The sequence below is a fragment of the Lycorma delicatula genome, chromosome 9 (assembly GCF_047948215.1).
Source record: "Lycorma delicatula isolate Av1 chromosome 9, ASM4794821v1, whole genome shotgun sequence".
Taxonomy (NCBI): domain Eukaryota; kingdom Metazoa; phylum Arthropoda; class Insecta; order Hemiptera; family Fulgoridae; genus Lycorma; species Lycorma delicatula.
The window spans coordinates 132,492,835-132,506,233 of NC_134463.1; the positions used below are offsets into that span (position 1 = coordinate 132,492,835).

At 31.0% G+C, this 13,399-nt stretch overlaps 1 protein-coding gene across 4 annotated transcripts in view; it reads left to right on the plus strand.

The window, feature by feature from the left end:
* The window catches only part of LOC142329676 (uncharacterized), a 317,008-nt gene that overhangs the window by 232,781 nt on the left and 70,828 nt on the right, over positions 1-13,399 (plus strand). For 2 of the 4 annotated variants that reach the window (XM_075374367.1, XM_075374364.1), the window contains exon 2: positions 11,420-11,614. In XM_075374367.1, coding sequence (XP_075230482.1) covers positions 11,490-11,614 — 125 coding nt within the window. In that variant the 5' untranslated portion in view covers positions 11,420-11,489. Of the gene's footprint in view, positions 1-3,333; positions 3,631-5,666; positions 5,781-11,419; positions 11,615-13,399 lie in introns of those variants that run through there. The other 2 variants (XM_075374365.1, XM_075374366.1) reach the window with 2 other exon arrangements.

Sequence of the window (13,399 nt, forward strand, 5' to 3'; positions counted from 1 at the left end):
TTTAGCTTAACTCAACAAAATAACAGCAGTACCCTCAAAGACTGCATTTACATTACATCCAAATCTCCATTACATGTGCCATTCTTTCCTCACCCTTGCACTCTGGTACACACATTTTATATACTGCTTTTGAATTCTTTGCAACAAATTCTTGTTCTTCAAAGAAATGTTGTTTTACTAGTAATTTGGTGTTTATTCAACATCTGATATCCTTTGTAAATGTCTTGTTATTCACTCTCCAATAAGAGAGCAGTGTTAGTTTTGGGCACCATTATTTTTGTTAAATAGTAACTGTATGTAAATAGTCTGTATTATTTCCTCTATATTTTCTCAAGTTCTAAAATTATGCTAAATGAAATGAAGATCTTTAAAGTTTTCCTGCAATGATTTCATAAATGATTGTTTTTCTGCTTTTCATGAACCTTGATGATTTTGTCAATTGTTTGCCGTCTTAACCATTTTGAATTAACTTATTTTTATTTGCTGGCGAGAGACCAAGTAAGCATATTCTGTATGATTGTAAGTTTTACATATTACTTATTAGTTATGATGGTGATAACAATTTTAGTAGCTTACCATTGTGTATTGGTTATTTTAGACACTTGTTATTGAACAGGCTGAAACGTTTAAAAAGATGAAAAAAGCATTTCTTGACTGTTGGTGTGAAAATATGCAAGTTTACTGACTGACTAAAATCCACTTTGATTTTATTCACTTGTGTAATAAGAACTTCAGGGTACATACCCTCAGAAATGACAGATGATAAAGAAATGCAAAAATTACAAATAAAGAGATGCTATTCTACAAAAATCTAGTTAATATACATTAAAATTTGGAATTCTATTTGTTTGAGGAAATGGGTGTGTTCTGTGATTGAATTAATTATATGAAACCCTCAACTGTCTACAGCAAATTAGGTAGTTATCAAGTAATAGTATTAACAAAAGTTAAATTTACTGACAGCTGTTTATTACATGGCAATTTGCTTTTGTTAATGTTGATGTTAATTCTCATGAGACATCCCATGTAACAAAATATAAATGTTTTTACAATTATTTAATATTTTTATATAGCAATGTTTGTGGTCTATTGTAATGTTATATTCTTTCAGAAAATAAAAATTTTGTATACAGCCAAAATTATTTGATTAAAAGTATTTTCTTTGCTGTTTTTCATCAAACTAAATTATAAAAGTGCAACAATAAATCTATTTGTCTATATAATGATTAAATTTCTGTATTGAAATTGTGCTAAATAAATCAAGTAAAGACACATTCCATATATAATAGTGTATGTATTTGTACAGAGCAAGTCAAAATTATTTATTTACAATGCCATTACTATCTGTAAGCAAACAGGTTACCCCAAAATTTCACTGTTTATTATAGCTCAGGTGGAATTTGGTGAGGTAGCTTTACGATGGCATTTGGATGTAGTTTTGTTGCAGCATTCTTATGTTGTCTCTGGGTGTCTGCCAGGTTTTGCTAGATGGAAATGCTTCTATAATGGTTCAGATAACATGTCCGCTGTTATGTGCAGAAGGGTGCTTGATTGTGTCTTTTTGTGACAGCTCTTGTATAATCATGATGTTGTTCATGTGGATGTTCAGAGTTTGCATCTTTATGGTGTAAGTTCATATTTTCGTCTTGATGTGTGTGATAAAATTCTACAATTCTCTGTCCCAGTGGTATAATTATTGGTATGGACGTGAATGTCAAGTTCTTATTGTGGCATAGTTGTCACACGGATGACAGTGAAGTAAAGGAGCAGTTTAGTGCCCAGTATGGTTTGGAGGGTCATCTGTTGTTTGGAGGAACAAACATCGATGTTACAGTTGGCAGGTTTATTCCTGCCAATTTGTGCGATTGGATGGTCATCGGTTGACCATCCAGTGATCATCTTGATTGTGTTTGAGGTTGTTGGTGGCTTGAGTGATTGCTACCAATGTAATATTCCAGTTCAGCAGGGTCGTTTCGGCACAGGCTGGAAAAAATGGACTGGAAGAAATTTGTGGATTCTCTCGCAGTTCTGTAGTTTTGGGCAGGAGTGTCAATGATTTGGAATTGGAGAATCTGGCAGAAAGATTTCCAGCGTCATTTATTGACATTGCTGAGTGCTCTACACCCTGTAGCTCCAGTCAAGAGGCAAGCACCAGTGGAGTAGGGTAATTGGTTATTGACTAATTTGAAACAATCTTGTTTGCTGTTTAGAGGGCATCTCAACAAGATTATGATCCTGAATTGTAGGCGGTACTTGTTGCTAATTGCAGAGAATGTAGGACTTTCACAAGGTACTTACTGCCGAAAACAGTAAGTACAGGGAAATAAAGTTCCACGGGAACTTTATTTGGGACACAAATGTAGAAGGGATGTTCTTTTGTACGCTCTCTCAACTTGGCATGGAATTATTTCAGACAAAACTGAAATACTACAATAACTGCTTGATGATTTACTGCCTGATTATAATGCAGATGGTGAATCTGCATTATATATCATTTCCAGGTGCATCGTGAGGTTAGGCAGCCATGCGGTTAGTAAGACCCAGTCTAAGAGTTGCCCCCAGGGCAGTGTGTTGGGTGCTCTATTGTAGATTGTACAGTTTGACTCAATTCTGCAGCTGAAGTTGTCTAGTGGGTGTTGTATGGTGTCTTATTCTGACAATGAGATTCTGCTGGTCGAAGGACGCTCACAGAGGGAAATTGACTTCAGAGCCACTCGGACTTGTAGGATACTTAAGCTGTGGGGTTGTCAACATAAGATGACATTCAGCCTGGAGAAAACCATAATGATGTTCCTTTGGGCCACTTGGCTGCAAGGCGGCAAGCCCATCAAAAAATCAAAAATATGTTCAAGTTCAAAAGGAGTATCTTGAGGTGTTTTTTGACGAGATGATTCAAGTAGTACTTACAATGCATCGCAAAGGCCTGTAGTGCCTTTTCTGGTATTCGATGTGTGGTCAATACTGATTGTGGGGGGGGGGGTTAGTTTTAAGATCATAAGTATCCTGTATAAGAGTATAATTGTGAGGCGATGTATTTATTGGGATATGTTACTTAGGGCCCAACGCCTCTTGTTGTTAACAATGATGTGTGGCTATTGTACGATTTCAGGTGAGGCAATCTTGGTGATTGCCGGAGTGAAGCTGATTGATCTATTTGCATCAGAGAGCAATGATATGTTGCTAAGAAGGTTAGCAACTCAATATCCTAAACCTTCAGAAAAGGTTTGAGATATTGAGTAATAGGGCTATGCTTTATGGCAGGCAAGATGGGATGAGACATTTAATGGGTGTTTTACACTTGATCTGTTTTCTGATGTTGCTGGTTTATTACAGGATGCTTCTTGGGTACGACCAAACAAATATGTGATGCAGTTTCTTTAGGGGCAGATTGGCTCAATTCGGCTTAGTTGATTCCACGTTACGGCCGCAATGTTGCATGCTGGATGATGTCTTTCATGTTTTATACAAATGTTTGCTGTGTAATATGAAGAATACAGAGATGATTTGTCAGTTTGATATCGGGTCGACATTGGACTCTGTGAAAATTGGAAAAACCAGGGCAAAGAATACCATCATTGAAGAATATATGGTATTTCTTGTAAAAGAAAGGATTGCTGAATGTGTGTAAAGGTAGGGTACTGCTTGTTGCTTTGTTATGTCCTTGTTGTAGTATTAAGTGTTCCTGTTTTATATTCTTGTAATGGTATAATTGTTTTTGTAGCTCTTATTTTATTCATACTGGTGTTGTGTATCGTGTATTGAACTCAATCTTGACATAAACAACTGCACCCCAGGGTGTAGTTAATTATCAGCTCAATTAGTCCAGTCTTGTTAAAGACTGTTACGTTTTTTCTTTGTATGGATAACATCAAATGATTAGTAGTACACCAATGTAAATTGGTGGCATCCTGACTGAGACAAGAGCAAGGCTGAGGTTTTAAATGTGACATGAGGTAAAGCCCATCAGGGTTAGATACAGAGGGGTTGCAACTGAAATCATCACATGGCAAGTGTCTTCTCCTATGGAGTCAGGATGTTACTAACTAGTGATTTGGGACAGCAAATTTGGGAATTTAGACAGAATTTGTAGAACCTAGAATCATTAATAATATCAGAAGTTTATATTAAAATGCTGAAGAAGGTACGAAGCTATATTAAAAATAAACAATGAAGGATTCTCATTAAGGGTGTTCTATGAATGACAAAGCACGGACCCAAGTCATGGTGAAAATTGCTAAGAAAATGAGAGATTTTCATCCATTCCTTGCATAACAAAAAAATTTATAAAATAAATAAACCTAATGGATAATTACCAAAAACACTTGATAGAACACATTTAGATTTTTGCATCTAGAGACAGATGAGAAATGTCATATATAAAACAAAAATACATTCTCATGAATTATTGTTTGCATTATGGATGCTGCTGAGAAACTTAGGATAGCCCTGAAGTACTATAAAGAGCTACAAAAGCACTACAGAAGGGTTTTGAATATTTGTTATAAACTGGTAGGTACGATTTACTGTATCGTTTCTAAACTGAATTCTAATTTTTCTAAACTTTGTTTGTTTTATTCTACTTATCTTGCACCTTTATGTTCAGAATTACATTCTCTACAAGTTTTACATGTTTATTACCCATTTAACAAAGTTATTGTAGATCAAACATAATAATGGGTTTTTTACTCTAAATTATTGATTTTCATCCCAGATTTCTTAAAACCTATTGCAGATGTTTTGATGGCTATTTTATTAAATTTTTAAGGTAAAAAACCAATAGAAATCACTAATTCTGCACCTTAATTATTGTCCTATAAATTTTCAGTATGACCTCTTGCACCGGGATTGCTGAAACCAGAGGGAAATCATTCATTAACCGTTACTTACAAACGAAGCATTTTAGCCTTGTTTGATAAAATATTTTATTTTTTTAATTTCACAAGCAGGATAGGTTATGAAAATCACGGGAAAAGCTTTGATATACACAATCTATATAACGTGATCTCAATTTCTAATTTTTTTCTGTCGTATCCGTGAATCACCGAGGGTATTATTTCTGAAATAATGAGTATTACAAATCATATTGCTACGATTTGAACTTGTACTCGCGACTACGAAATCAGCTGATTTGCAAAGAACGCGTTCACAACTACCAACCCGGTTGGTATAATCTCAATTTAAAGAAAAAATATATGTAACGATGTATTTAAAATTCTATTACTTTTTAAGTTAACTTTTTAAAACATCAATTTTATACACAATAGCGATTCTACTAAAATAAGGAAATAAATATCTTAGATAGACAAGATTGGTATAGTTTAAAACGTGAAAACTACCGTCAACAATATACTGTAATGACCAACCGTTCTTTTTCTATTAGAGCTAAATAACATATTAATAGTAAAGAAAGGCCGTTTCGATAAATCCAATTATGCTAAACACATTTTATAAAATGAACATAATTACAGCCCGGATAATTTTATTTATATATTAGATTTTCCAACAATTTTGATAACACCAGCAACCTCAAAAAAATTATGTATATTTTTACAACAATAAATTAATAAAGGGACATATAAAATTTGAAGATGATTTTCTATTTAAATTAATAATTATCAAGTTGCCTAACTTGATTATCTAGTTGCTAGACCATAGAGTTACAAGATGGCTTGTTTTGTTAATAATAGTTTGTTTACGTTTTTAATTTTAATTACAAAAAAATCTATCTCCTGATGATGGTCAAATGACCCAAAACTCTAGTGATATAATATAAACTGTCGGTAAGGTTGATTCTTATAACCAATTATTTAACCTAACTTGCTACTTTATATATAAATATTTTTTCCGGATCCGAACAAATTATAAAATTTGTAAAACGAAATTGTGTTTAAAGTTCATATTAATTATTTAATCAAACACATGAAATGACGGTAAGGTAAATAAATTAATTATGAAATATTACTTAAAAATATTAACAGTAAAGAAATCGCTACTGAAAATCATTTTGAACATATACTAATATCTGTACATGTAAAGTGGACGCAGATAAATCATATAATTGTATTTGCATCAACAGAACAATATTGTTTCTGTAAAACTAAATCTTTTAATTGTAATATAAGCTGACGGGTAACTGATTATACAGTTTACTTTTTCATAAAGTATGCCTTAATAATGATCTGAAAGCACTTTTTTTATCCTAAAAGGTTATGTTTTTAAAAAGCCCACAAATTGGACTTTACACATTATACGAGAAAATATTTAGGCGTAAAAGTAATCGATAATGATTACAAGCTTAGTGTTTTATAAACATGCTTCAGAGTAAAACTGTTCGCTCAATTTTCGTAAACAAAATCAGTTTTATTATCCGACAATAATTTTTCAAATAAAAAACCTAAAGGTTTTGCTTTATGGACAACAAAATTACCATCAATATAATGGGAATTCTGGCCACACAATCTGCAATGTTATGTTTAACCAAGAAGCACAGTGTGACAGTTTTATCTATATTTTAAGTTACATTGTTACAATCCAGCTGTTTGGTTCCTGTATATGTTAGCAATTGTTCTTCTATCTCTGTATTTGAACCCTAATTTTTTTTAAATGCTGAACATTTTATTCCAGTCTACGTTATCGAATGCCTTTTCTAGATCTATAAACGCCAAGTATGTCGGTTTGTTTTTCTTTAATCTTCCTTCTACTATTAATCTGAGGCCTAAAATTGCTTCCCTTCTCCCTATACTTTTCCTGAAACCAAATTGGTCTTCTCCTAACACTTCCTCCACTCTCCTCTCAATTCTTCTGTATAGAATTCTAGTTAAGATTTTTGATGCATGACTAGTTAAACTAATTGTTCTGTATTCTTCACATTTATATCCTATAAAATTATAGGAACGTAAAATAGAACTAAAAAAGGAAAACTAAGTTTGTCAATCTCTCAGTCATTTGTATCGTTAGAGAAACAATTTAATCACAGCCAGTTTTGCTTCTCATTCTACAATGTTACCTGGCTTTGCAAACATGGCAAATCTATTTCATAAGCTTTCTTAATTTTTTACTTATGTAAAGCAAACAGAAGTCTCTTTTGGCTAGTATTAAAGCAAGTAGCAGGTTCCATTTCCACGTACCGCTTCAAGCCAGTAGGAAAAAACGTTTTGGGTCATATTTCAGCTGGTGGTTAGAGACCAAAGCAATTGATAAATTATGTGAAAAAAACACCAGCTTTTAATCTTACTTTTATTATCAGCGTGAATAATTTGACTGTTTACTCCAGCAGCGTTTAGAATAATGAAATAAATTACAGTGCTTAACGGCTCTGGGTACATCATAGCAGGCATACATTTGATCTAAGTGTCCATTCCAACTTAGTATCATTACATTCCATTTAGTTTTGCTATAAAACAACAATAGCTGTTGTTTTTTCTTCTAGCCCTATTTTTTAACATGTCATCATTATTAGACCGGAGAGTAGATAAACACTTTCCCTTCTGTTATTGTAATTTTAATTGTTATTATATTATTTATAACATAAAATCAAAATTATTTATTTTTCTGAAATAATTATAAAAATCATATATTAAAATTCAAGTAAATATTAAGTTAAAAAACCTATGATTTAAATAGCGGGAGTCGACCAGATCCAGAAGAGTCTTGCTAAGTACAATGAACATAACAAGAGTGTGACTAAAGAGCACATGGTTCAAGGCCAACCAATAGTGGAGTTCAGAGCTGTCGCCCACATAAATTTAAAAAAAATATAAAATCTCTTAAGATCTCAGATTGTCCACAACTAACAAAGGATAAAAAAGTAAACATACGTATCGGATCGCAGACTAACTTCTTTTGACAGAGGTCTTTTTTATTCAAGAATATAATTTTTTAATACTTTCCAAATGGCACTTTAAGTATCAGTAGTATTAATTTAAAGCTGTCCTAAAAAATTATTTACATTCAAAAAGTGTGTACTCTGTAGATAATTATTTAATGGCAGAATTGCATATTTGTTTTTCTTGTTTTTGCCATTGTAACTTACATATATGATAAAGCCGCCTATTCATTGAATTTTTGCTGAAAATTATGAAAACCACGCGGTGCTAAAAAAAATAATTTTTTTTGAGGATGTGTATGTGGGTTGCTTTTCTTAGGTCTTTAAAAAAAACTACATTTTTTCTTATATATTTATATCAATATAGCTTGCTTAGGACTTCTATTATAAGTAGATTAATTAATTCTTATTTAAATAATGATGTGTATGTGTTATGTTGTAGTGTATTGTAAATACTAGCTTTATTTTAGAATTGGTTTTGTTTGGGTGAAATGCTGTGACACCTTCAAGTTGTACTGCACATGCAATTTATTTTTATGTTAACAGTAATGCATCGTTATTTGGATTCCTGTCTTTTTTATTATTTGTTAAGATTACATGTGACTGATATAACCTACTTTAACAAAATTTAGAGAATAAACCTATTTTAGTTTTCCTTGCTCATACGCTTTACAAAAATTAGTAATAGGACAACAAATTAAATAAACCTGTTTCTCTTGTTGTAAAAGCACATTTTTTAATTAACACTATATTTTAGCAAAAAATTCAAACGATGAAATTTGAAACTAATAGAATTTTATATAACTTTCACAGAATACTTTTTGCACTTTTGAACCGGGTTCATTCCTTCGTTTTTCAGGAACAGTGATTTGTAATTTTTGTTTTTCATAGAGGATTTTAGCGGATAAAAATGTAAGCGTGTAAACTTTAAAACAATTATCTTATAAAACTTGGAAAAACTGTGCTTTTGAAGACAAAAAAAAAATACCTCCCTTAATAGGCACAGTATTGAATCGGTTTAAAGTGGTTGTTAGTCCTCTAAATATTACTTAAAATTTTTATCTTAAACAATTTTTGATATGACCAATCCTTACAGCAAAGGATGATCAAAATGTTGCTTCAGCATGCTGAAAGGGATTTTTTTCTACACTATTTTACATTATTTGACAGTTCTTTATTAAGTTAGTCTTTATGGATGGTCAGATCTTTGGAAATAATTTAATATTATATTTTTTGATGTCGATATTTCTTTCTCTCTTTCCTTGTATGATAATCTTGGACAACTTAATTTCGTTTTTTAGGCTAAATAATGTTTGTATATAAACAGTTGCACGTATGTACAAACATAAAACTCAATAAATTATATGTTGATACAAACATCTCCTTACATGACAATTTTTTCATGTTTAAAAGATCTTTAATGGCATTTTTAGGAATTTTATAAAGTCTTGTAAATTATTTATACTTTTTGAGATTTCATTAAGAACTCATGTTGAAAATAAGGAAAATTGTGCAAATTCAAAAAAAAATTGGTAAATGCTGTTTTTAAATCCTGTTTTTTGATTATACAATTTTTTAACACTAATTTCAACTTAACAATTTATTATATGTAATGCTTTAATACAATGTATATGTGGCTATGTCCTCATTGAATATTATATAACCAGAACCACATAAAAGGAGGCGTTGGCATATTTGTAAGTCAAGAGCTGTTGAACATAATAGAGAGTCACAACTCAAAAACCCTTGGTATTGAGCATACCTATGAGGTTGTACCGTAAAACTAATCATTAATAAGAGTGGCATTTTCATAGTTGAAATTTACAAATCACAAGGTAACTGAAGGAATCCAAGATGTGATCGCAGAAGTTCTTGAAAGCTTGCCTGTATGGAAGAAAAAAATTATTGTGATGGGGATATCAACATGGACTGCCTTGAGCCCAGCTCAAACATCACCAGGCTTGACTTACCACCCACACAAATCACTCTACATAACAGAACTTCTATAGATATGAACTGCACCGATCATTCTATAGCTGAACAGTTAAGTAATTTTTACTTACATCTCAGATTTGCAGGACAAATCCACTCCATAGATATTGGAAGGAATAATATCACCAGGATTACAATCAAGCAAAGAAAATACAATGATAACATAAGATTGCTTAAATATCTCAAAATCAGGGTTCCAGGGATTGTAGAATTAACGTAAAACAACATATTACAGATAAAAATAACGTAGTGAACTTACATTCTAATTACCAAGATTTATGGTTTCTGTGGGGAAAAGTAAGTGATAATTATAAACTACTAATTTCTTGTTACTTTAGAGTCAATTACATCGTATTGCAGCAAGAGTTTTGAGACTTGTTGCCAGGTGAATTGTGCTACTTACATTATATGTTATGTGTGATCTGTTGGATATCACATTGATATTGTTGGATATATCACATTGCAGGGGATTTATCATGTAAGTTATTTGTATGTCTGTTATGTTAAGTGATATATCCATAATGGTTGTAGGTGACTTGACTTGAATTTTAAGTTATTCTTGAAATTGATGTAGCCATTTTCAAGTATAACTAGGGAAAGTGAGGAGTGTAGTTGTTTCCCAATGATTTTTCTGAACCAAATGTGTGATTGCTTAAAAGCATGCCAGGTCTATTAAAATGCAGGCAGTAAGTATTAAGCCATACAAATGACACTTTCATTCTGTTCATTAAGGAACTGACTACAGTGAATATTGTACTCTCAGAGTACAAAATATTGCTAATGGTGCATCTTTTACATCAGGTCGTTTATATATGTCTCGCTTAAAAGAAAAACTGGGATAGATAATATAAAGAAACTAATTAATTACTCCTTTTTATAGCTATTATACTTACTCCTCGCTATATTATATTACTCCTTTTAAGCTGGAAGCTTAAATATAAATTAATCAATGTATTATTTATATATTATATTCAATTTATGAAATAAATTATTGTAATACAAAACTAACTTCCTTGACACAATAACAAAAGAGAAGTTAGCTTCAAAATCAATAAATAGCTAGGAGGATTTATAGAATTCAAAATTCTTCTAATTTTTATTATTGTTTACCACTTGATTTGACCCATGTGTTTTGCCTATATGTTTGTTTAATTATAACTACAAGGCCAAAAATAAATCGTATATATGATCCTAAGTATAAACAGTATATATATATAAACAGTATTTTCAGTATCGATTTATTTTTATCAAAAATAGTTGTGTTTTAAGATCTGCTACGAAATTGAATGAATGAATTATAGTAGTAAAATTTATTTTATAATTATTGTTACTGTTCTTATATATTGTTTATTAATATTTAAGAAAAAAATTTACGATTTCTTTACGGGCAGTATGTTCGATCAAGTAAGCATGTTCTCAGCCGAGGGGGACAGACACACATACAAATGCCCTTCAGTAGGGTAGAATTAATGGAGAAGAAAGATATTAATCCAAGTAACTTAAATGAAAATTAAACCGAGTAACTTAAATGTTAATTTCATTCAATGTGTAATGATATAAATTCAATAATTTGTGTGATTCTATGTAATTATTTATTGACAGGTTCATGCAGTTGATCCTAGTAATCAAAGAGGTATCGATATATTAGCTGCTTTACTAGCAAATTTCAGAAATGGAAAGACGAATACCTGTTTCTTGGACTCATGAGGAACATGGTCTCCAGGCATGGACTGCTCTATCATATTTATTATATGTAAATAATAATTTATCACGCGCTGCATATTTAGCACAAAAAAGGTAATGGAAACAAATCAACAGTTTATTCATTATTAGCATTTATTTGATATATATGTTTATTTATATATGTTTATTCATTTTAAATATATATGTTTTTTTTATAGATTTATAGATTAGCTTAACCCTATCACTGGTAATGTACTACTTTTGACTGGCAAGCAGTTTTTAAGCAAAAAATAACCTATTGAAACAGTAATAAAATTATTTTTAATGAACCAGTCAGTTTTAACTCATTTTATGTCATTTCAATCACAAAAATATAGGCTGTAATTAAACATAAAAATCAATTTACTTAGCTTTTGCAACAAAATCAGTAGTAAAGTCACACTCAAATTTCCTTTTTTTTATAACTACAGAAAAAATTCATTTTTATAATCCATAAAAAAGTTTAAATAACTTATAATTATATTATAATTTCCAGGCTATACAAAACACCTTATATCCACATGCGTTAATATAGAAACTTGAAGAAAAAAAAACATAATTAGCATATTTACATAACTATATTTATGTTTGGCCTAATTTATCCTTCATTCCCTATTTATCACGGTCTGTTTCAATGCATCTGTTCTTTTATCATATGTTTTATTTAAAATTATTGTGATGGGGATATCTACATGGACTGCCTTGAGCCCAGCTCAAACATCACCAGGCTTGACTTACCACCAACACAAATCACTCTACATAACAGAACTTCTATAGATATGAACTGCACCGATCATTCTATAGCTGAACAGTTAAGTAATTTTTACTTACATCTCAGATTTGCAGGACAAATCCACTCCATAGATATTGGAAGGAATAATATCACCAGGATTACAATCAAGCAAAGAAAATACAATGATAACATAAGATTGCTTAAATATCTCTTCAAGAAACAATTGTGGGATAATGTCTACAGTTCATCATGTGTAGAAATTGTTTACAATATCTTCTTTGAAATCTTCACATATAACCTAGATATTGTATACGCTTTAAAAAAAAACTGTTTCTAGAAAATGAAAACCCCTCTTCATTTTTACATGAGGAAATTTCTTGAACTGTATGATTACGAGGATATCTATTTTACCTTACCGCTTGAGAATTATAACATTGTTTTCATTTTTCTCTGCAACACAGTCATCCAATATCAATTTCCATTCTGTGACATCTGGTGGATTAGATTTTTTATTTATTCTTATCGTGTCAGCTAAATGTGTTCTACGATTTAATAGATGTTTAGCAAATTGAACACTTCAGTACCGATTGTTGGTATGTAGAATTTGATCATAACCAAGATAAGATTCCGCTAGTATTAGAATTACTTTTTCAAAACTGTCTTTGACATTTTTTTTTTACTTCAATATACTTTATATTGAAGTAAAATGAAGTAAATCCTTAACACAAAATTTAAAAACTTTTACGCTATAAATATAGCATTTGCTTTTTAAATATTATCTGAAGAAAATTCAACTTAAAAATAGTACCGTGCTTTCATTTATAAACACTGATTTCTAGAACTATATCATTCTATAATTTGCTAAAATAGCATCAATCACCTCTTGTACATTATAAAGCCTGTCATCAGCTCGAGCTGTTTTGCATAGTGGAGCATACCAAGTAGTATTTCACACCTATTCTTTCTCATTTACTTTCATGTAGGTGATTAATATAATTCACCATTGCTCCAATAATGAGATGATGAAGAAAAAGAATTTGAATCATCCATGTACATTATAACTGCTTAAAATTTTCATTTCATGAATATTTTTGTTAAATCATATTGTGTAATATTTATTTCACATT